The sequence below is a fragment of the Phaethon lepturus genome, unplaced genomic scaffold (genome assembly GCF_000687285.1).
Source record: "Phaethon lepturus isolate BGI_N335 unplaced genomic scaffold, ASM68728v1 scaffold37469, whole genome shotgun sequence".
NCBI classification, from domain to species: Eukaryota; Metazoa; Chordata; class Aves; order Phaethontiformes; family Phaethontidae; genus Phaethon; species Phaethon lepturus.
This window is the reverse complement of record NW_010561973.1, coordinates 1-22,026: the sequence shown is the minus strand read 5'-3', so window position 1 is coordinate 22,026 and position 22,026 is coordinate 1. Positions and strand designations below refer to the sequence as shown.

The 22,026-nt window shown below is 37.9% G+C and overlaps 1 protein-coding gene across 1 annotated transcript; it reads left to right on the top strand.

Moving 5' to 3' along the window:
• Positions 1-6,805: 6,805 nt before the first annotated feature.
• Positions 6,806-11,898, top strand: LOC104626272 (ras-associated and pleckstrin homology domains-containing protein 1-like). Its single transcript, XM_010294150.1, has 3 exons — positions 6,806-6,925; positions 10,419-10,524; positions 11,368-11,898. Exons 1-3 carry the CDS (start codon positions 6,806-6,808, stop codon positions 11,889-11,891), a joined length of 750 nt encoding a protein of 249 aa, XP_010292452.1. The 3' UTR covers positions 11,892-11,898.
• Positions 11,899-22,026: the final 10,128 nt, after the last annotated feature.

Below are 22,026 nucleotides of genomic sequence, written 5' to 3'. Positions count from 1 at the left end.
GAAGAGCGTTAGAAATCATGCTGTGCATCTTTGACCGAATAACTGTTACTTTCAGCAGCTTTTAATGGATCTTTTATTGAAACTCTAGCATTCCCACAATTCAAAACGTGTTTTCAGACATGAAGATTTATTTCCTGTCGTTTCAAAGATATGTTCTTGCATGTCTCACAGATCAATGGGTAAGGGAGAGAATATTGTGGGCTGTCCGCTTTTGCACCTCTCAGCTAAACCTGAGAATAAGGTCTTACAGTGAGGGTGCCTGGTTTTCATACTTGCTGAATTTCTGCAGCCCAGAACAGCTGCCTGAAGTAAAATACTTGAAATGTAATATGCTCAAACTGCATATTGCTTTTAAAACTTATTTTAATGTATTCTGTAGTTATTTGTCTTCCTTCTCCCAGTTGCTTTGACTAAGTCTTGTACATTTCAAGTTCTGGTCTTGACTTTGTATGTTTGAAGAATAGGATTTATTGCTAAAAGCCAATGCCCTAATTTAATTTTGAAGAACAACTTAAAGGACCTCATGTGTGTAAACATTTGTTCATTTCTTTTTGCTGACCCTATTTCCAAATGTCTCCTAACTAGTTTATTGTAAGGAATATAGTCAATTTTCGAAAGTAATGCTATGTCCCTTGTTTTCACGGTAGCTGGAATGCAGTAGAGTTTTATAGGACAGATCAATTGAATTGCGGCAGATAATGTGCTGATGTAAAGAAAACATCCTTAATGAATTGAGGAGGGAGGGAAAGAAGGGCAGGAAACGGGTAGTAGACTTGAATCAAAGCTTGTCACATTCCTTAATAATCCAGTGACTCAGTATTGAAATACATTAGTAACTATGACTGCTTTATACACCTTAATTATATCTTCAATCTATTGATGCGGTGATCAGGTGCAGCTATTTCTTTCTTGGATCTTACATTGAGGCAGGTAGATACTGCTGTCCAGGACCTCAAGAGGTCACCCACAGTACTTCTGGGCATACAAATCTCTTGTGCAAGGCATAGATTCAATGTTTTTCCATTTTAAAGCTGTATTGTGTAAATAAGTTTAACTGGCACAAAAGAGTGCAAAGGCATTTTTTTTAAACTGGTACAAAAGAGTGCACAGGTAGCTTTTTAAAATGTGGCAACAGATGCTATCTTTTTATAATACATAAATGCAGGATTTTAACTATTAAAATTGTTGCCTGAGTAATTTCAGAAACATGAGGTTATTGGTTTTAAAAGGTGTCTCTGCTTTTACTGAAGCGGCTGAAGCTTTATTTTTTTATCAGGCATTCGGTGTGTTTTCACCATGTTGTATGACTACAAGCCTGGAAAACTATTGCCTGAAGCATGGTTTTAAAAAAAAAAAAAAAAAGAAAAATGAAAATCAAATTGGCTCAAAACAGTATATTGAAGGAGACTCACTTGACATAAGATTTTTATTTGGGATGTTTTCAATTTCAGTTTTTTGGCTGACAGATTGGTACCTCGGTTTTTGAATTTGAGAGGTGTTGGAATATCTGTGTGCTGTAGGAACTTTGGGATGTATTCAACTAGTACCTGTGCCATTTGAAGCTAAAAGAAAACAAATGCTCTTTTGTTCAGGTTTTCATCTAGATTACTCTTAATGTAAAGTGGGTTATAGGACATTGTATAATGCACAAAGAATTTCTCATAACTTTCTAATCCCCCTCCAAATACATTTTTTAGGAGTAGTTAATTTCTGAATATTTTATGATTATGAAGAAGAAACATGGAAATACTAAAGCAACTGATCTGCAGTGTGTCATTGGCTTAGTGTGCTGCCAAGAGAGAAACGTTAGTGTCAGTTATAGCATAAGACTTTCTTATTCTTTACTGAAAAAACATGCTGGATTTGATTGGTCCCTGTCATGCAGACAGAGTATTAATATGAAACAAATAATTTATGTGCTCAAGCTGCCTTTCAGTATTTACCAGAACTTCACGAAAATGTGTAGAAATGTGGATCTGAGCTTTGGCTGTCCGTTTTGTGAAAGCATTTCAATTTTTTTTTTCTGTGTAAGTAACCTGATTTCTTTAAGCAGTCAAGTGAATACCTGCTAGATTCTTATTCTTGTATTTATGTGTGCACACTATACTTATGTGCTCATATGGTATAGTACTGTAGTGTTCTGTCATACACAACTTCTTAAACAGAAATGGATACGGGCATGATGACACATGGATAATCACAAATGGAAGAACTCCCATTTCCAAACCAGCTCCAAAGAGTATGTTTTCCAAACCAGAGTATGCTATATAGTTCCTTTTGGTTCCTGAGGCTAGATATTAAAATGCAGAAACCCAGTTACTTGTTCAGATGGTGCTTTTGAATGTTGTGTACTGTCTACTGCATCCCTGTAATAGATTTGTAACTAAGGAAGAAAATCCTTGGTTCAGTAACAAGCATGAGCTTGTATAAGCTTGTGTTTAATAAGAGAGGTTAGGGTGAAAACATCAGTTGCCTGAAAGAAAGATGGTTTGTTTTCATTTTGGGGTTTTATGCTGTCAGTTGCCTTTGAACATACTTAAGTGTCTCTAGATCAAAATGCTTATTATAGTGCTTCTGGAATTATAGTGAATAAACACATTCTTGTACTGACCCTTTAAGCACATTGGTGTTTCCAGTTGGACTCAGATTTCTATTTTTGTTTCTTTGATAATCTTTCCATCATTAATTAAGTGTGGTGTAAACAAATCCTGCAGTCTGATTCTTTTACAACTACTTTTTCAGTCCAGAGTGTTTCATTATAAGGAAATATTGTTAATATAGTAAAATTTCCTATTGTCTTGAACTGGATTGATTTAAGGTGGGAACTACCATCTTAAAGTGCAAGTCTGCAGAATGGGGTCTCAGTGAAAGACACTTTTGATTATAATTTACCTCTGTCCCAAATCTGTTACTTTCTGATGACAGCAATTTGTTAAGTTTCAGAATTCTGGAATGGTGCCTTGTCTTGAAATATGTCAGTGATATATTTGAAGCATTGTTCTTGGGCTTTTCATCTTTCCTCATGTGTTTTGATATCACATAATCTCATGCTTCCTCTGGCATAGTAAAAGCTACAATGGCTTGCGTAAGAATCGGCTTGAAAGAGTAAATGTTTCTTTTTTTCTAAATTTTTCTAAATTGTTGGTAAGGGGTTTTTTTTCCTTACAATGCAATTAAAATAGTAGGTTATGATTATATGTTGCAACTGGTGATTTCTAATGAAAGCCTCAGTAATTTTTCATAAAATAATATTAGAATACTGTGCCTCATGCATTTAAAGGTAAACAAACCTAATGAACTGTTTTGAAATTAGACAGTTGACTTACAGCAATTATGGGTCTGCCTGTTTAAATAGCATTTCAAACAGATAAAGTTGACTGATGCAGTCCATAGTGGATAATGAAATAGTACATAGACCACACTTTAGTGCATGAAGCCTTACTTGTATTTGTAAGACTATACCATGTTGGTATCTTACTTTTGTCTAGGTATCCCAGAATGATGCTGCTTGTTATCATTAAGTTCCAGTCTAACAGGCACTTGAACAAAATAGAAGGTGAAGTGTTGAAAAATAACTTGAATCCTAAAATTACTTTGGCACTTCAGCTGGTATGAGCTAGCAGCTACTTGCTGCTACTTTGCTACCTTGCAAATGCTTTAAAAATGTAAGCAGCTTTATGGTGTCACACTAGAACAGTTATTCCTTTTCCATTTCTTAGACCTAATTTATTTCTAAATGACTCCTTTAAAAAAAAACCAAAACACCACACACAAAAAAAAAAACCAACCCATAAACTTATGCTATTTTTCTTTCTTGTTATAAATAAAAATGTTATGTCCTTAGAAAGGTGTGATAAGTCCCAGTTAGGTCATGATTTGCTAAAGTGTGGTGCATGTTTGCTGTGATCAACAACAGAGAGAAAGAAAATGGGCTGTAAAAAGGGAAATGTAAAGCTTTTTAATTGGGATGTGCACTCTTTTTGAATTGTTACTGTTTTGAGTTCTTATGTCAAAAAGTTCAGATACTGTTATCTGAGCATTTTGTCTCTGTCTTAATTTATTGAGTTAATCCTTTAATTAATGTTCTTGGGGATATTTCCTTCCAGTAGTGGAGCTTGTGCTAAGAGATCCTTTTTACCAAACTAGTAAGTTAATATTAGCTGTTTCTTAAGTGAGACAGTATCCTCTGTGTGCCTTTTGGAAGCAAACGTTGACAGGCTCATAGGAAATGCAGCTGACGTTAGGAAGCTTGGGTGGGGACTACAAGGAGCTGGCAAGTACTACAGGATTTAGTGCCAGACTTGCTGACACAACAGTACTTTACTTGTAAAAGTTTTCTTTAGGCTGCTAATTCTGTCTTCAGAGTAACTGGAACTAAAGCAGTGTCTCTGATGCCAAGTTAAAACAGCTAAAGCAACAGTTTATGGAAAATTGAGAATACTGGTTTCTTTCCACAGCACAGATCCTCAGAAATATTAGTAAAAAGAACAAGCTCCTCTCTTAATGAAAGGATGAGTTACAAACCATGCCGTAGAATGAATGCACTGCAAAACAAGGCCCATCTCACTGTAGAGTAAGTGGCAAAAATAGCTCCAAGAGGGAAAGGCTAGCAGTGTAAACTATCAGTAAAGACTGAGCTCTGTCTGTTTTATGTCACATTTTCCATTTATTTGGTTTGCCAGTTCACAGTTATATTTCCTAAGACGTGCTTTTAATAGCTTCCCTTAGCCTTCAAATAAAAATTCTTTACTTCAAGCATATCTGGACTTTGAGAAATGCTATGTTGTCAAATGCAAACACTGTTACAGCAGTTTGACCATATCACCTTAAGTATAATGTGTTTTTTGGGGAATTTACAAAATTTCCGGTCCATGTAAAAGCCTAAGGAGTAGGAAAGCAAAGCTTTGAAGGGGTGTGAAAGTGGAATCCAGCTTCTGTTTGTTTTGCAGAAGTTCAGGCAAAGTATAAGTTGCTGCTACCCTGCTGTCTCCATTTCTGTATGGAAGGGCTTTTCAGGTGACATCATGGGGAGGAATGTTGCAGGGGGAGGCATGCCAGACTTACAGAACATAAAAACTGGTGCAGTCTTGGTGGAAGGATGCAACTTGATTACATAAGCATATCGGCATTTTTTGGATTTCAGCACCACTCTTAGATTTTTCAGGAAGAACTTCCTCCCCTTCCAACACTTGAGTCCTGTCAAGTACTTCTAGCACTCCAGGGAAGAAATGAGATTCAGTTAGTGAATTTAGTCTGTTGAGCGTTTGCTCGGTGCAGTATGCCATGCCAGGTTAGCTTTAGTATTATTGCCGCTTTTAAGGTAAGCAGCTGCATTTTGCTTTCCCACAAAATTAAAATCTCAGCAGGACACTGCAGTGGCTTTGCCTAGAACAACTGAATGGCTGTGTCTTGCATCTGTGGTAGGCGTTGGCACCTCTGAAGTCTCCTGTTCCCCAATCAGTTTATCAAGGTAAAGTGAACTATAAGCAATATGTAAACGGAAGGAAAGGCTGTTTTTAAATAGTGGATGTTTTTTGCATGAACTATTGTCATATAAAGGAAAAAACAGATTTAACAGTTTTTCTCCAAGACGACCTATATCATCTTCCTTAACATCTGTCATCAGTTCAACTCTGCAGCACTGTGGTATCTTTCAGACCAAGATTTGTCTTTTCCTGAAAACTAGCATTTAGAAAGTTTGCTTTTAAATCTATGAAACATAAACTGGTGCTTTTTGAAAGCTATGTAGCAAATTGCTATGTAGTCCGTGACTTGACCAAATCAAACTGTACAGCACTATGAATTTTTTGTGTAGTTCTTGGTGGCGATCTGTTCTTACGTCTCCCTGGACATTCTGTAGCGCATCTCTAGGATTTACTCTTCTGTAGCACCTGATCACTCCCAAATTGTTGCCTATGTTGCCACCCCCCAACCCCCCCAAGTATGTAAATTTTAATTCTGAACCAGATCTTGAGTATAACAGTGTGGATATACCCAGGAAGGCATGTGTGTCTTAGCTCCGTTTAAGGGGCTTGGAGGATATGTTTGGGGAAGAGAATAGAGGCTTGTTTAACAAAAGATTAATTTCCTTTGAGGTGATAACAGATAACCTTTGGAGAATGTTAAGTCTTTATCATGGTCACTCAAATTTTTTGAATGAAGGAGGGTCTGCTAGCTGTAATGATGACTCTTTGCTTCCAGAGAGGAGTTTCTTTGTTGGGCAAAAATTGTGCAGTATCACTGAAGTGATCTGGACAGTGTCTATGATTTAAGCTGTAAACTGTCTCATGGGATGTATTGCTGGCATTCTGTGTGGCCTGTTTAAGCATTTCTGTTTACAGATGTGTAGAGTCAGCTATTTGCAGTGCAGTGAGACTGTACGTCCTGTGGGTTGAATGGTGTTGCTTAACTGTGGTCAGCTGAATTCCTTGGACAAGAGTTGAATTTTTGTAATGTAAAGTCAATAGACTTTGCCAACGATAGCTGGCAATGAATGCGCATGCAAGGCTAGCATGAAATAATTTCTGGTGGTGTATTAAATAGTGGAGTCTGTTCTTCATCTTTTTCTGCATGGTTCTGACAAAAGTGATCTGCAAGAATGGTGTTTGTTATTATCTGTTGCAGCTTTCACGCTAACTCTTTACTTGTGGGCAGGATAATAAACTGTGAATGTATGCAATTTTTATAAATCTTATGGACAGACAAGTGCCTTGTCTTCAGAACACTTTTTCAGAAACTTAGTAGCTGACAGCAGTTTTCTTAGACACTGATACAATTTGAGTATCAAACCTCAATTTTTTTTCAGATGGAGCAATTATCTGATGAAGAACTTGACCATGGTGCAGAAGAAGATAGTGATAAAGAAGATCAGGATCTGGACAAGATGTTCGGGGCCTGGCTGGGGGAACTGGACAAGCTCACACAGGTTAGGGAGGTTTCAGTTACCTCACAGAATAATCCTTTATAAGTGTTAAGTATTTCTTTTTAGTTGGATGCTAACTACTTACCACTACCACTTGCAGCAAGGTATACTGTAGCATGTAACCAGCTCAGTACTCTTTAAAGGTTTCTAAATTGTCTTGTTTTCCCCATTTCAAAGTTGTTAATTTTTCACAACCTGTTAGTGTGGCTTTTCCCAAAGGGTATGATTCCTTCTGACAACTATGGAATTGGTATTTTGTCCTCATGTATATAGAGAAACACTGACTTTAGCTGGTTAGAGGTAGGCTATATCTCCAAACGTATGGTTGGACATTGCCCAGCTATGGCAGCATTTATTTGTTGTTCCTCAATAGCAATAAGAAACAAGAAATTGTGAATGTTGCTGCTGCTGACATGGTAGGGTGCCCTGATACACCCTAGAGGGCTCACCATAATACCAGAATACTCCTTCTGCATCAGAGAGGCAGTGGATAGGATGCTTCCTTCTTTCTAGTGCTTTTCCTTTCCTTCACAAGCAGCTCTTGCTTTTTGTATGATATGCCAGACTCCTCAGGTGATAGGCCATTTCTCTATGATTGCCTACTATGTTTTCTTCAGCCGTGTGAGCTGGCCCCTCCCGAGTAATGTATTTCATCCTCTCCCTCTGTCACGTAGACTTAAACAAAGGTATGATACCTCTAATTTCAGTAAGCTAGAGAAGGAGGCAGCTTTTCTCATCTTCATCTTGCCCAAAGACTAAAGGGAAATTGAGCTAATCATGTGACAGCATTTAAAATTCAGGCTCATCTCTGTTATCTTCTGGTTAAATCTCTGCCTGCAAGATCTAAATATAGATAGCACTGTAGGGGAAAAAGATTTTTATTTTCTCCTGAACTTGTGCATGCAGGGCAGTAAAGAATCCTGCTTTTTGAGATGAATGGAAGACAGTGTGAAATAAATCTGTATATTGTAATTCTTGGTTTTTTTTTTAACTTTCTATAAAGGATTTTTAATGGTAAGTGGGAACCATTTTGAAGGCCAAGGCCTTGTAAATTACCTCAGATGAGGATCTTCACAGGGGAGCACAATAGGTATTTGGTCTTAGACCTTTTGTTCTTTGCCGCATTTTTTATCAGGTATGAGCAGCCTAGACATATAACCATACTTTACTTGGGGCTTACAGCTATACTACTGACATACCGACTTTATGGTGATGTCTCAATTTGTGTGCTGATCCATGCAAAAGTCTTAAAACCTACTAACAGGTAGTTAAGGGCAGGACCCACATTATTTGTTTCTCACTTTCATATTCTTGTACAACACAGTCTGCAACGTAGCCTGACAGTTGCCCCTGTATCTTTTGTGACTACTGAGAAATTATGTTTGCCCCAAAACTTTAAATGACCTCATACGGTTTTGTATAAACAAGTTAATGCAGTTAGTTGTGTCTCAGTTCGTCTGTTTGGAAAGTAGTCATGTCTTGATGCAGCTGTCTCAATAAAGTCCCAATAAAGAGGAGTGATTAGAGCTAATTAGCTCCAAAGTGCATTCTCCTGTGGTCACAGCATTTGTTGCTTTTTGTCAGCTGGACTCGTAAGAGCAGTAGGAGGTAAGGTTTTTCTGTTTCTGTGTTCCTTGAACTTTAACTTCTTTTTTAGATTTCCTAAATGTTTATTTTGGGGGAATTGAAAGTGAGACTCTGATTCCTTTCCAGATGGAAGTGCTTTTTAAAAGATTTGTAACTGTTAAGATGCTCATGAGATCATTTGAATTCACTTTGCCTTCTTTAACTCTTGGTCTACTAAAAGCATTATAAAATGTAGTCACAAAATTTGCAGCACATGTGAGCAGTGTTTGGCACTGATGCAGAGTGCATTAACATTTATCCTGCTCTAGTTACCTGTCTCTATGGGGCAGTTTAAATGACGAAAATCTTACCTTGCTTCTCATGATCATTCAGAACTAAGCTTTTGGTTCTGTTGCAGTTTTCAGCAGTTCTCCAGACTGCCAGTTTAGCATCATAATATGTTGTGGAAAATATGCTGTGATAATAGTGAGAGCGTATCACATGTGTTTCCAAGGATGTGAAATAACTTAATTATTATTAAATTCAGTAAAACACATTTTAGATGCTTTTAACCAGCACGTATTTGTTTTGCAGGAAATCTTTTGTGGCAGTCTATGGGTTCAATCTGAAGGAATGAGCCCTAACTTGCCTCTTTGTCTCCAGTTTCACTGCTGCCTCTAGGGTTATAGATAGATTATTATTGTTGTTGTTATTGTTATTATCTATTCTGTGTGGGACAATATGTAAGCTCCATCAGACGTACTAGAGGTTTTTTTGACCTGATGGAAGACAAGGCTGCATCACTGGCTTCTCATTGAGTGATGATTGACTTCCTGATAAAGTGGTTTTATTTTTCTTTTAAAATTCAAGCCAAACTGAGGAGAGAAGGGAGTTCAGCAAAAATAAATGGGGCGGGGGGAGAGAAGTGCATTTGATTTTTAACAAAGGCTTGAGTGAAGATATAGAAAATGGAAATAAAAAGCTTAGGTGAGAAACTTTTGTTCTTTTGGAAGTAGAAAGTGCTTTTCTTTCAGCCAAGCATATCTTTAGGAAAGCTTTGTCAGTACAAGCATTGCTTAAATTCAAACCCTCTGCAGGCCTGTCGAGCCTCAGGGACAGCAAGAGCTAGATTCACCATGTAACACTTGTCACTCCAGGGGCAGCAGCTTCTGACCCTGGTATGTACCTCTTGGGTCACCAGCTGGATCATAGTGCTCTACTGCTTGTTACTTACAAAAATGCTGGTGTATTTATTATAATAATATGCCCATATTAGCCTTCATAACTCAACAATTCAATGTATTGGGTAGAAAGATGTCTCCTTTTTTTTTTTTAAACCTGTATTAGTTTTCCTAAAAATAAAATTATCCTACATATAGTGTCTCGGGTTTGCTTTCACAATTTAAAATTTTTCACAGGAAAAGCTTATTGAGAAAAGTGTTTCAATTTAGTCAATTTAAAATCCCTTTTAAGAAAATAGAATTCTTCAGTGAATGCTTTTGTGTGCTTGTGCCATGATTATGCCCATAAGCTAATGAGGCATTTCTTGGAGGGGGTGCCACAGTTTGAATGTGTTTAGGTACTTGTGCAATTCACTGCAGAGAAGTTACAGGTAAGCCATCTGTCTGTGTTTCAAATGAGCTAGTATGTAACACCACTTAAAAATGCATTTGGAATATGCTTCCCTCCATCTGATTCTAAAAAAAAAACCCAGAATGTGTCTAACATCTTTTCCCCATTGAATACCTCAAGCTAAGTCTCTGTGGTATAGTGACGTATGTTTTCAGTCTAAGGCCTGAAAAAGATAATGTTTTTAATATGCTAGTTTTTGAAAACTTTCTTTTAGAGAAAATTAATTTTCATTCATCTTGAAGGTGTCCAGTTCCTTGTCAAACTTTATTCTGCACTTTTTTTTTTTTTTCTTTTTCAGAGTTTGGATACAGACAAGCCTGTGGCACCAGTGAAGAGGTCACCTCTCCGTCAGGAAACCAATCTTGCCAACTTCTCATATCGCTTCTCCATGTACAATTTGAATGGTTAGTTGAGCCATTTATCCCCTCAAATATTAGTTTAAGAAAAAAAAAGTGTTCCAGCTGTAAATGAGAACAATGTAATATATAAAAGCATTTAAATACACTTCTAGCTGAAGTGAGAACATGTTTGCTGAAGGCATTGCTTTCTGATGGCACAGAATTTTGACTATCCTAAAGCAGTATCTTTTACAGCACCTGGTGTCTGAGAATTGTAGCCTAGTGTTTGTACAGAAATACATGTTCTGGGATCTGGTCTTGTGAAAGAATGAATTGATGTGTTTCTGTTAAATGGGAAGAAAGAACATCTTGCTTCATGAGACAGAATGCAAGAATACAGCTAGAGAATGCTTTGATGTTAAAGAAAAATAATGTTTTTCCTCGTCTTAAAATAGCTTCCACTTAATACAGGAAATCTTAATTTAAAGGCATGAATATGTGTATAGTATTTTGTGGGGGTTTTTTTGAAAGCAGTGTCACGTGTCTTGCATTGCTTTAGCAGAAAATACTTAGCAAAACACCTACACTTTTTTGAAAAGCAGAGGCATGATACTATAAAAATGTATTTTTACATTTTCAAATGTAATCTGAACATTCATAGATTTCTTCTGTCAGCAAATGTATTTGACCTAAATAGTTTGGGGTTTGTTTTTTTTAATTGCTCTTAGACTGGTCAAGAGTAGTGGTGCAAATAAATTTCTGCTTATCAGTGAGCAGGGATTTTGCAATACAGGTGGGAAAAAAAAAATACAGCTTCCTTTGCTCCCTTACCCTAACTGTTAAATTTGGTAACACAAAGTGTACAGACAAATGAAGTAACTCTGCATGTACTGAAAACTCTTGTTGCAGAAGCCCTGAATCAGGGGGAGACTGTGGATCTAGATGCCCTCATGGCTGATCTCTGTTCCATCGAGCAGGAGCTCAGCAGCATTGGTTCTCATTCAGCAAACAATTCTGCAGTGAAACGCCTTGCCACAGAATCCAAAGCTCAGAAACCACCTGCTAGCCGACCTTCTACTAAGCATGGCAGCATGAAAGGATTCTCCTCATCTGGTAAGGTGACTAAACCATCACATGCCAACGTATCTTTGGATGACATCACTGCACAGTTAGAGAAGGCCTCTCTGAGCATGGATGAGGCAGCCCAACAGTCTGTTGCAGAAGACACCAAACCAGTAGTTACTGCTCAGCACAGGAGGACGGCATCTGCTGGCACAGTGAGTGATGCTGAGGTACGCTCAATCAGTAACTCCTCCCGTTCCAGCGTAACCTCTGCAGCTTCCAGCATGGACTCCTTGGATATCGATAAGGTGACAAGACCTCAGGAACTGGACTTGACATCACAAGGGCAACCAATCACTGAGGTAGTGTAATTAATTTTGGTTTGGGTTGGGTTTTTTTTATATTCCGCCCGCCCCCGCCTTTTATATCCCCCCCCCCCCCCCCCCCCCCCCCCCTGCTGACACTCCTAGCTAAATGTCTTCAGTGCAGTGGGGTTGATTAAAGATTAAGATTGCTTTTGCATGGACTGCACGTGCTGTGGCTATTTCTTTCTCTGTTGTTTCTGTCTGCAAGGAATCTTTTTAGTGAATGTGTACTTCCTTTTTTTAAGGTCTTTCTCCATCTCCTCCTCCTCCTAAGCCAGTCATGGATTTTAATGTTTTATAGTTAATATTTTTATTCTAAGTAAATCTCACATACTGCTTTTAACTGAAGTTTGAGGAGTGTACAGCTGTGGAAAAAAGGAAGTACAACTGACAGGACTACATTCCTGTTACAGTACACTTAATACCTGAAATACATGGAGCAATTTATAAGTGCCTATATGGAGCTATACTGTACCATTAATTTGCTGCTACTTAATATTCTTGTTTAACCTATGATGGGGAGAACTCTTTGAAGCGATGCATAGCACAGGAGAAACAACTGGGCTGGGATACAGCAATAGCAGGTGTTCAGCTGGGATTTTGGTGCCTCAGCATTGCTTAATTGGAGAGGAAACTTCTCAGTAAAAACACAGCCAGTTTGGGGAACATTGAAAGTGCTGGTGACTTGTGTGAGGAAATGGGGACAATGTTCTCGTGAATTCAGAGAACTTATTTCTACAAGACAGCTTCTAGTTTCTTCTCTGAAACAGAAATCTGGCCTGTTCAAAAGTCAGTTGTACTAATATGCATGTTCTGTTTCACGGGAGAAAATTGGAACAAGCTGAATTTATTCAAATAAATAATTAACACTAATTTGAATGAGCTGTGCTGAAAGCATGCCTCTACCCATCTGCAGTAGAGGTTCATCTGATGTGAAGAGTGAATGATGTAAAGATGTCAGTCTAATGATCAACTCATCAAGGTCACACTTAGATTTAAATCTTTATTTGAAATGCTGAGAAATGAGTGAGTGACAGTTTACCTAAACTTTCTTTTTGTATAAAAAGTTGGTGTTCATTATATTTTTATTGGACATTCATATTGAGTGAAGCAAAACAGAGGTAGATAGAAATGTGTCCTTTTCTCTTTGGAAGGTTAAAATGCAAACCTTTGCATTATTGCTGTAGGCCTAAGTGTTGGAGCCAGCCTATGACAATCATTGATTATACTGTTGTTTGTTTGTCAGTCATTTTCTTTCTGTGGTATGACAAGCCTTATTTTTTTTTTTATATCTGACTGTTATTCATGCTGAGATCTCTTTTTGTGTAGTAAGTTAGGCAATATTGCATTTTTGTCTTTGCTCAGGATAAAAAGATGATTTACTTGAATTAATCAGTTCTGTAACTTGCATAGCACAAGAAAAACTTCAATTTTGCATTTCTTAGTTTTTAAAAAAGCAGGATGTTTTCCGCAGTTAATTTTGCAGGTCTCCCTCTACATCTCAGCCTCTCTTACTTCAGGAGTGATACGCTCGAGGCATCAGTAAGATTGCCCTTCTTGTCTCACAGATTTTTTAATTCTTTGCATGGCATGAGTAATCAACAGACCACCTGCTGCACTTCAGTGACTTGATGTTGGTGAATCAAGAGACAGAGGCCAAGAAGTTGCTTTATCTTCCCAGGAAGCTAATCTGTATTGCTGCAAGTGTTGCAGTTGCTCTTTCAGTTGTTTTCTGAGCTCTTAGCCGCTGACTGCAAGGCTCAAAATCACCCCCAAAAGCTTTTCTTAACAAAGACGTGTGAGAGATGCCTTTATAAACCTGGTGATTGCTTCTCATAAGAATGTGGCTATTGTTTCTCTGCCCAGATAAGTTGATAAGAATGATTCCTTTGAAGGAAGTAACCAGAAAGCATTGGTAATTTGAGAACCAAATTCCGCTCACCTCTTGAGACCAAAAACCTCTACGCTCATTAACAATACTGCTTTGTTTTTACTCTGTTCTTTTTAAGTTCAGTCGCCTGAGGAAGGTGGTCAACTCAGAAATTTTCCCCAAGTTTACAGAATTGGTATTCAAATACTCAGTATTAAAACTGTTAAGGGATGGGACTTTTTACTTTGAAGGAGCTTTTTTTTTTCCTCACCACTGGTGAATGGAAAAAGGGAAAATCACATTTGTTTGGAGTTTGTGACAGATGGTAGTAGTTTTTAAATTAAATTCACCTTATAAATGGGCAGAAACCCAAGGATTTTTTGGTAGAATCATTGGGTACCAACCAAGGAGTTTATTTCCTTTTTCATTGATTTAGTGCCTGAAAACTACTGTTTAGGGGTTTATTAATCTTCGTGGCTAGGTTGTGAACCAAAATACCTTTTCCTAGTGGGGCAGAATTCTACCCACCCACCCACACAGTTGACTCAATGCTGCTGTTTATCTAATAGAGGACACCCCTCTGAGGAAGTAGGCTTTGAAGAAGACCTAGTGCCCATGTAAGAAAAAAACCCTGTTTTTTATGCAGAAAGTGGGAGAGGCTATTACTTCATGGCAATAGCAGATCTGTTTTGAGATTTGTTATTTTCACATAGTGCTTCAGGTTAGGTCTTTTCTTTTGGCCTTTCTTCCTTGAGACTGTCTGTAGTTAAGCTGACCTTTAAAATTTTTCTTTGCCGCTATGGCTCTTACAAAAGAGGTCAGTGACTTGGCAGCTCTACCCTTTTGACCGATCCTTTCTGTCCTCTCCAGGCAGTATAAAAAGTCATCCTTTTTTCCGCAGCTTAATGTTATGTTCTTCCTCTTGTGATTCCAATAAAATGAAGTAAAATGGAAGGCACTTTTGATAGGAGGAAATGCTTGTCTGAAAAAGGAAATGAAGCTTTGCAGTTATTAACTTCAGTATTCTATCTTAAAAAATCATTCTGCTGTGTGTTTAAGAGCGCTCTGACCTGGAAGCGTAGGGAAATCCTGTAAAAGAACTGCCATGCGCTGGCCCACTGAAGGTATGTATAGTCTAGTACATTTTCTGACTGATAATAGTGGCAAATCTCATGGAAAGAGGTTGCAATTCCACAACCACCAAAAATGGGAGGATATGACTTCCCTTTCCTCTCTTCCTTCCTTCCATCCTTCCTTCCTTCCTTCCCTCCCCAAAGCTCTTATTTATATTGTTTGTCTACATTTGTTGGGTTAGCAGTTGGACTTGATGATCTTAAAAGTCTTTTCCAACCTTAATGATTCTGTGATCTCCTCCCTTGACCCAACTTTGGCACTGACTGGTACTCAACACACCAAAACTTAACGCTTTTGTTCTGGGGCTCATTCTGTATTATTTGGGCGAATTGCATAGGCTCAGAGGAGTCTGTGTGCTGATGCGCAGTAGGGGGATTGTAGCCAAGAACTGGAAGCTGGAAGGGAGAGCAGGAGTACACCCGTTGGGTGGCAGTGGATTATTCAAATCTTTTTGCCTGAGCAAGTGGACAGGCACCTCAGTGTCATTGTCTTCCTCTTCCTCTTAGCAGTCTGTGTGCTGTAGGAACTTCCTGGGTTTGAAGATATATCAGCACCATGACAGATGATAACTCTTGGTGGTCCTGTTGGCCAGGACCATCCTTGTACTCATTCTGAATTTGTCTCTATGCCACTTTCAGGAGAGTTGACTGGAATTCCTTGAGTTGTCTAAAATCATGGTTTTATTAGTTGTCATCATGATTGGTTTAATTTTCTTCCTTTCATAACACTTCTTACACTATCTCTTTGGACACGTGAACATTAATGTCTTCAAAGACTATTGCGTTGAAGTCTTGAGATCCTGTCTTGGTGGTACTAAGTGTTGTCGGTCTGCACTTATGTTCTTGTCTTCAGTCTCCTCTAAGCATTGCTGAATAAGACAAGTTGTTTCTACCCCACTCCAACCCACTGTAATTTTTGCTAAATTGAAATTTGTCTTTCACAAATAATTCAAAAATTATTTCCCAGATCGTTGCTTGAACAGTATTCTTCCTTGAATTGGTAGGTTACATTTTGTCTTCTGTGCTTTTAGCTGTGTAATGAGTGGCATACTCTTTATATCTTGGTTTCTGCATGTGGGATACTTTACTTGAATGTAGACCGAATGAGTGATGTAATAGCATGAGTTAAAGGTAGGGGAAATGATGGCTATGACTAACTTGTCCCCTCCACCCGCCCATGTTATCTTTTTCCTTCTTCTTTCGGTCCCTCTGATGCCAGGAAATTGTCTCTATTTTCCGTGGGCTGTGCTAGAGCAGTAGAAGAAGGTAGTGGGGAGAGAATAGAGAACTGTGGTGATCAAGCTCATGTAGCTAGTTCTGCCTGATCGGTGAAAGGGTCCATTCATGGACAGTCATTGTTACTGTCCTGCATGTACTCAGTGAGGAGGTTGCAGATAAATTTGAAATCTGCCATCTGGTCTGGCACAATAACAGCATCACCCCCCGTCCCTCCCAACACGATGGTCGTCTTTATGTCTGTAACCCAGTTTGCACAGCTGAGAGATTCTGACGTACATATGAAGATAATGCATAATTTAACAGTTGTTGATGCTACGTGATTTTTTTTTTTTAGCTTAAATTCTTTGTAGTTTTAGACTTGATGTGTAAGAGGTGAAAATCATGACAGGGGACTACCAGTGCATTAAAACTACAGGTTCTTTGCTTCACTTGGAAGAAGGCAGCAGTAAACAAGGGAGCTTTTGGGAACATGACAGTTAGTAATGATTGTAACGTAAGCTCAGTGCACATTAACAAATATGTATTGGCTAAGAACTCCTGTGGGATAAAGTGGAAAACTTGAAATGGGCGTAAGGAGAGACGAAGTTTGTGTCCATGGCAATTTTGCCTTGGTTCTTGTATGGACATGTCACTAAAATAATACTTGCTACATAGTGGCATAACACAGAAGCTTTTCTACCTCTTAAAGATTATTGTAGGTCCTGGTTTATGTGTGATTACTAAATGTTACAGTGTATGAAAATGCAGATAACTGTTTATAATCTATCTGGTCTTTGGTAGGCAACAGTGGCTTAAAATAGAGTTTGATTGCTGAATCTCAAGTATTATTTGTAGGTGATTTAAAGAACAGTTGTGGTCTATTTTAGCTGTTGGAGGAATGGAGAATTACTGGCTCTTGTATTTTGGGAGCTGAAGGTTTGAGTAGTTTTCCTTATGTTCCATGTTTTGTGTGCTTAGCAGATGTGAAGGATCTTAGTCTCCGATTTGTGAGAGTAGTCACAGATATGCAACAAACAAGGCATGACAGACATTTGTTTTCTGTTTTTTCTGAAGACTCTTTTTAAAAAAAAAACAAAACTAATTTCATTTTCTGCCAGTTCTATTACGTCCTTGTATATAAAGTGTATTCTGGAGTGTTTTCAGTTATCCTTTTCCTAAGCTGAAAATAGTCAATGGAAAGACTCAATTTTAAACACAATTAGACCATCTCTTCCTCTTTCTTTTTTTCTAATTATTAGTCATAAAGTGCTTTTTAGTAAGTCAACAGTAAAGGAAAATTCTGGATATCTGTCATCTTGAAGCATTACTTTGGCTTCCATATTTTTTGGCATAAGAAGTGTGAGCTGTCCAATTTTCAAATGTTCTTGAAATATATGCAAAATGATTCTTCACTTGACATATTTTTGGAGGCTTTCAAAATACTGAGATAAACATATCAGTTTATGAAATATAAACAATACTTATGTATTTTGGTAATCAAATGTGTTTGGCTCTTGATCATGAAGTTTATGCATGACAGTAACAGTTTCTGTCATATGATGCACTAGAACCCAAAGATTTCTAATACACTTTTCCCAATGCCTGCAAAACTAGCACCTAAACTTTTTCCCACATAATACTTATGTAATCTGCAAAGCAAATGATTGGAAGGGTTTGGTGTTTTTTTGGTAAATATTTTGAATTGGAATCAAGGGAGATGTTCTAAAAATGTAAATTACTGCACATGCATAGAATGGTAGGTTTTAAAAATTGGGGTATATAGATTTAAAATAAGGGCAATGAGAACTTAAACGTTATCCTTGTATTGGTAAATCTTGATTCTTCAATCAGTGTATCTGACTTATTTCATAGCCATGAATTTAAAATTTACACGGTAACTTTTATTCATGTGTTAAAGTGTAGCAGGAACTGTAAAACATGTAAGAATATATTTATCTTCTGAAATTGCCTGTCAGTAAGAATTTGCCTCACACTGATGAATAAGCTTAAAAGTTCCCGCCCTGGAAGAAACAGGAAAATGGACAGTATGATACATGTCTTGTTTGACATAGCTGGCTGGCAAAGCTGGTATAAACTCAAAAATTACAGTTATGGTTTATTTTGTTACCCTAAGTACGAACACTAAAGGAATTGTCTATGCCTAAATATTGTTCTTTCTGATTGTTCTGTGATGTTGGAGTCTTCTGTGGACGAGCAGCTGAATGACTCATATTCTGTTATCCCAAATGCATTATCTGCAGTTAAAACTGCTGCTTCAGAAACTTTCCTGGTAGCCTCTTGCATGTGGCAGTAGTGAGATGACTGTCTCCAGGAAGTTGTACTGTATCAGTTAGAATTTGCCTGCGGTGTGCTTGGCCTTTCTTCTATTGTGTTCTTCTAGAGATACCAAACACTTGATGGATTCTATCCCTAGTTGTTCTGGCTTTCTAAGATGAAGGCACATAGTTCAAGGTGCATCAGCCTTCACTTTCCAGTTGCAGTAGGCTGTTGCCTATTTATGAGGAAAGAATGTGAGCTGGTGGCAGTGGTAGTCAGCTGAGCTGGTACCCGCTTAAAATGGTTAGACTTCTGTGTATGTATGTGCATGTGTTATACTAACAGTGGAACAGCTGCTGTTGCTGATGGAAGCTCTCTGCAGTCCAGTGACCTTTGTTATCCTTTTAGCTTCCCCTCCTGCCTCTTTACATGCCTTGATTAGAGAAGTCACTATCACAGACTTCATCAGTTGTAGAAGACAGTTTGAATTGGGTGCTGTGTAAATAACCATATTTTAAAATAAATCTCACTGCTTTCATGCTGGTTCCACAGCACTTTAGACAAATGCTTGTGTTTGATAGGATTTATTGAGAAGAAGTTATATCATTGATACAGACAAGCTAAGAAAATCGTTGCTCAGAAATTGGAACTCTTAATAGATTCATCTGCAAGAGACAAAATACCATAGATCAATGACCATGTAAATCTAGGCAACATTCCTCTCAGAAGAAGCAATCTTGGACCAAGGCACTAGACTGAGTTGAGGAATAAGAATTCTTGCCTTAAGATGTTACCAACTTTTGTCAAAAGCACTGCAGAGAGTTGTATTCTTTGGTTGCAGTTTCCGGTGAAGATATCACTCTACAAGTTGTGATTAATTAATGCAGCTTTTAAAACAGCCAATTTATTTGTAGATATACCAGTCCACTTAAACCCAAGACAAATTCCTTTACTTTTTTGGTACATCTAATTAGATTAGGGAAGAGAAATACTACATCTGTAGGAAATTAGCAACCGATTACTTGTTTGTCCTTACTTCAGGTTGCCAAAAATGAAATTTGGAACAGATGACAAAAATAAAGAACACAGCAGCCAATTGTGGAACATTAAACTCTTAAGAGGAGAAAAGAATTTATGCAGTTTTCTTCAGTTGTGTATACTTCTAACTTACAGGGTGAAAATTAGGATTTGTCAGGTTTGTAAAGGAGTTTGAACCCCAAAAATGAGACTTGATGTTCTGAAGAAACGACTGAGAACTGGCCTTTTAGCCATGTCAGTTCTGTGCATGCTCCTTAGTGTTTAGTCTATTATAACAAAAATTGTCTGCAAATATAAAGAAAAGTCTTAATTTTTAGTTAACCAAATTTACAGCCTTGGTAACAGTTTCCTGTGTTGGACATTTACTGGTCTCATGTTTGTAGAAGTTAGTCAAGATTTTAGACCAGCCACATCAGGGGTTTGCTTTATGAATGCATGTTTAATTTTTTTCGTATGGCTTATCTGCTTTTAACCAAAAGGGTAGATGTGTGACTTTTAGCTCTCCAGCTGTATATGCCAGTGTTACTTAATACAGTTACTACTTAGTGTAAAAGGCAACAGATTCAAACAAAACCAGTTAAAAGCTACATGTACTTTTATTCCTTACCGTTTCTTAGCTGCTTTGATGTCTTGTTTTCTGTGCTGCAGGTAGAGCCCTTCCCAGGATGAAGTATCTGATGATCTTTCTCTAACTAATGCAGTTAGGCATGAATTAGTTTTACTGAAGTTTGTGGGTTTGTTTTTTTTCCTTCCTTCTTTCAATCTTCCACTTAATGCATCTCTTTTTGGACAGGACAGACAGCCATTTTCCATGAAATTATATTCCATCTTATTTATTTTTTCCTGTTATGTTTTGTTTTGTTTTTTTTTTTCTTTTTGGGCGATTCCAGTGCTTGAAACATCCTCCCTGCAGACAAACTTTATTTGGGATTTCATGTTTTATTTATGCAAACTTAGGTCCATGGTACTGCTGAATTGGGCAATCTTGCCCCATCTTGTATTGGCATTAGTGTTTGTGCAGCTGCCTAGTGATTTGGATCAGCTTGTGGTCTCCCTGAAAAATAATCCTTCTGAATTAGTTGTTTATTGATCCACTGGACCACATGGTCAAAATCACTGCTATCCACACAAAAGAGATGTGAGAACACATGGTTGGGGGAAGGTCAGGTCTGCCTCTTGTGGCAGTTTAGTCTTAGATTTCTTAAAACGAGTAGTGAAACTAAGCTTGAACTGAAATGTTTACTAGCTTTTGTAATCTTTTCTGTCCTGCTGTGTCCCAGGACACAGGCTGTTCAACAGGAAAGCATCACAATCTGACCTGGGAGGTGTATGGGCTAGCAAATAGTGCACCTCACACATGGTGCAGCAGTTCCTTGATTTGAAATGTCCACAGACATGTTTCTTAAATTGCAGTGAATTTCAATAGGTTCAGACTGTAACAGTCAGAACTGGCATGAAGTTTTAAGTGTCCCTAGTAGTTAAGAAATACTTGCAATAAATTAATATATTTAATTTTTTTAGTCCTGATTGGTGTTTTTGTTTTGTTTGAAAAAGTTGTGAAGTTGAACACTTAGAGTTAGGATATTCTAATTGCCTGCAGTGACATGGAGTTGCACAAGTTCCAGGAGGAGAGTTGGCCGCTTGGGAGCACAGAGTAATAGCTTCAGATTCTCACTTTCCGCGTCTGGCTCCAATATGGTCTGCAGAAGCCAGGCATTGCAATTTAAAGGCAGTTGCTGTACTCTCCCACCGTGGACCCAAGCATTCTCAAACTTGGGCAATCTTTTGTTCAAGATTAGTAGTATGCAGTCCAGTTGAAGGGCTGGGCAGTGCTCCATGAGAGGATGCAAACTTTTTTGATTGTGATGCTCCAGTCTTCACTGAGACTTTATGGACTACAGTTTTAATTCTAAAGGCTATGCTCAGACAAATTTGGTTAACTTCACATGGGACAGCACAAAGCAAGTCTTTGAGGATACCCATGCCAATAATCTATTTCATGATCAGATGTGCAGAGGCCTTTAAAAACATCCATATTTTAAATGAGATACACCTTCCTTTCCTTTCTTGGAAATACTTCATCTAATGTAAATGACTAGTAATCATCCCATAACAGTAACCCATTGTGGAAAATTTGTCTTAGCCAGTTACAGCTTGGCAAAATTTTTATAAGCAACTGAGAACATCTTGTATGTGGAAGTATCAGACAGCTCCATTATCTAAAGCTGCCATTTCAGTTTCTAAGTGTCTGTTTTCCTTTTCTGAGGTTTTGGTAAGAATAAACTAATGCCTTTTGCATTTGTCAAACCTTAACTGTATAACTCGGTTACCAAAATTAACATACCTGAAACAAGTACTTCTGTATCTTTGAAGGAAAAGGAGCAAACATTGGATGACACACTGGAAATCTTAGGCACTCAGCTTTTTAGTAGCATAATATTCAATTTTTGATCCCTTAAGAACTTCACACTAAGAAGCTTGCCACTACCACGAACACTTAGTCATGAGCCACAAGCGTCCTGGGTTTGGGGTTTTTTTTGTTGTTTTGTTTTGTTTTTTGTTTGTTTTGTGGGGATTTTTTTTTGGTGGTGGTTCTCCACACCCC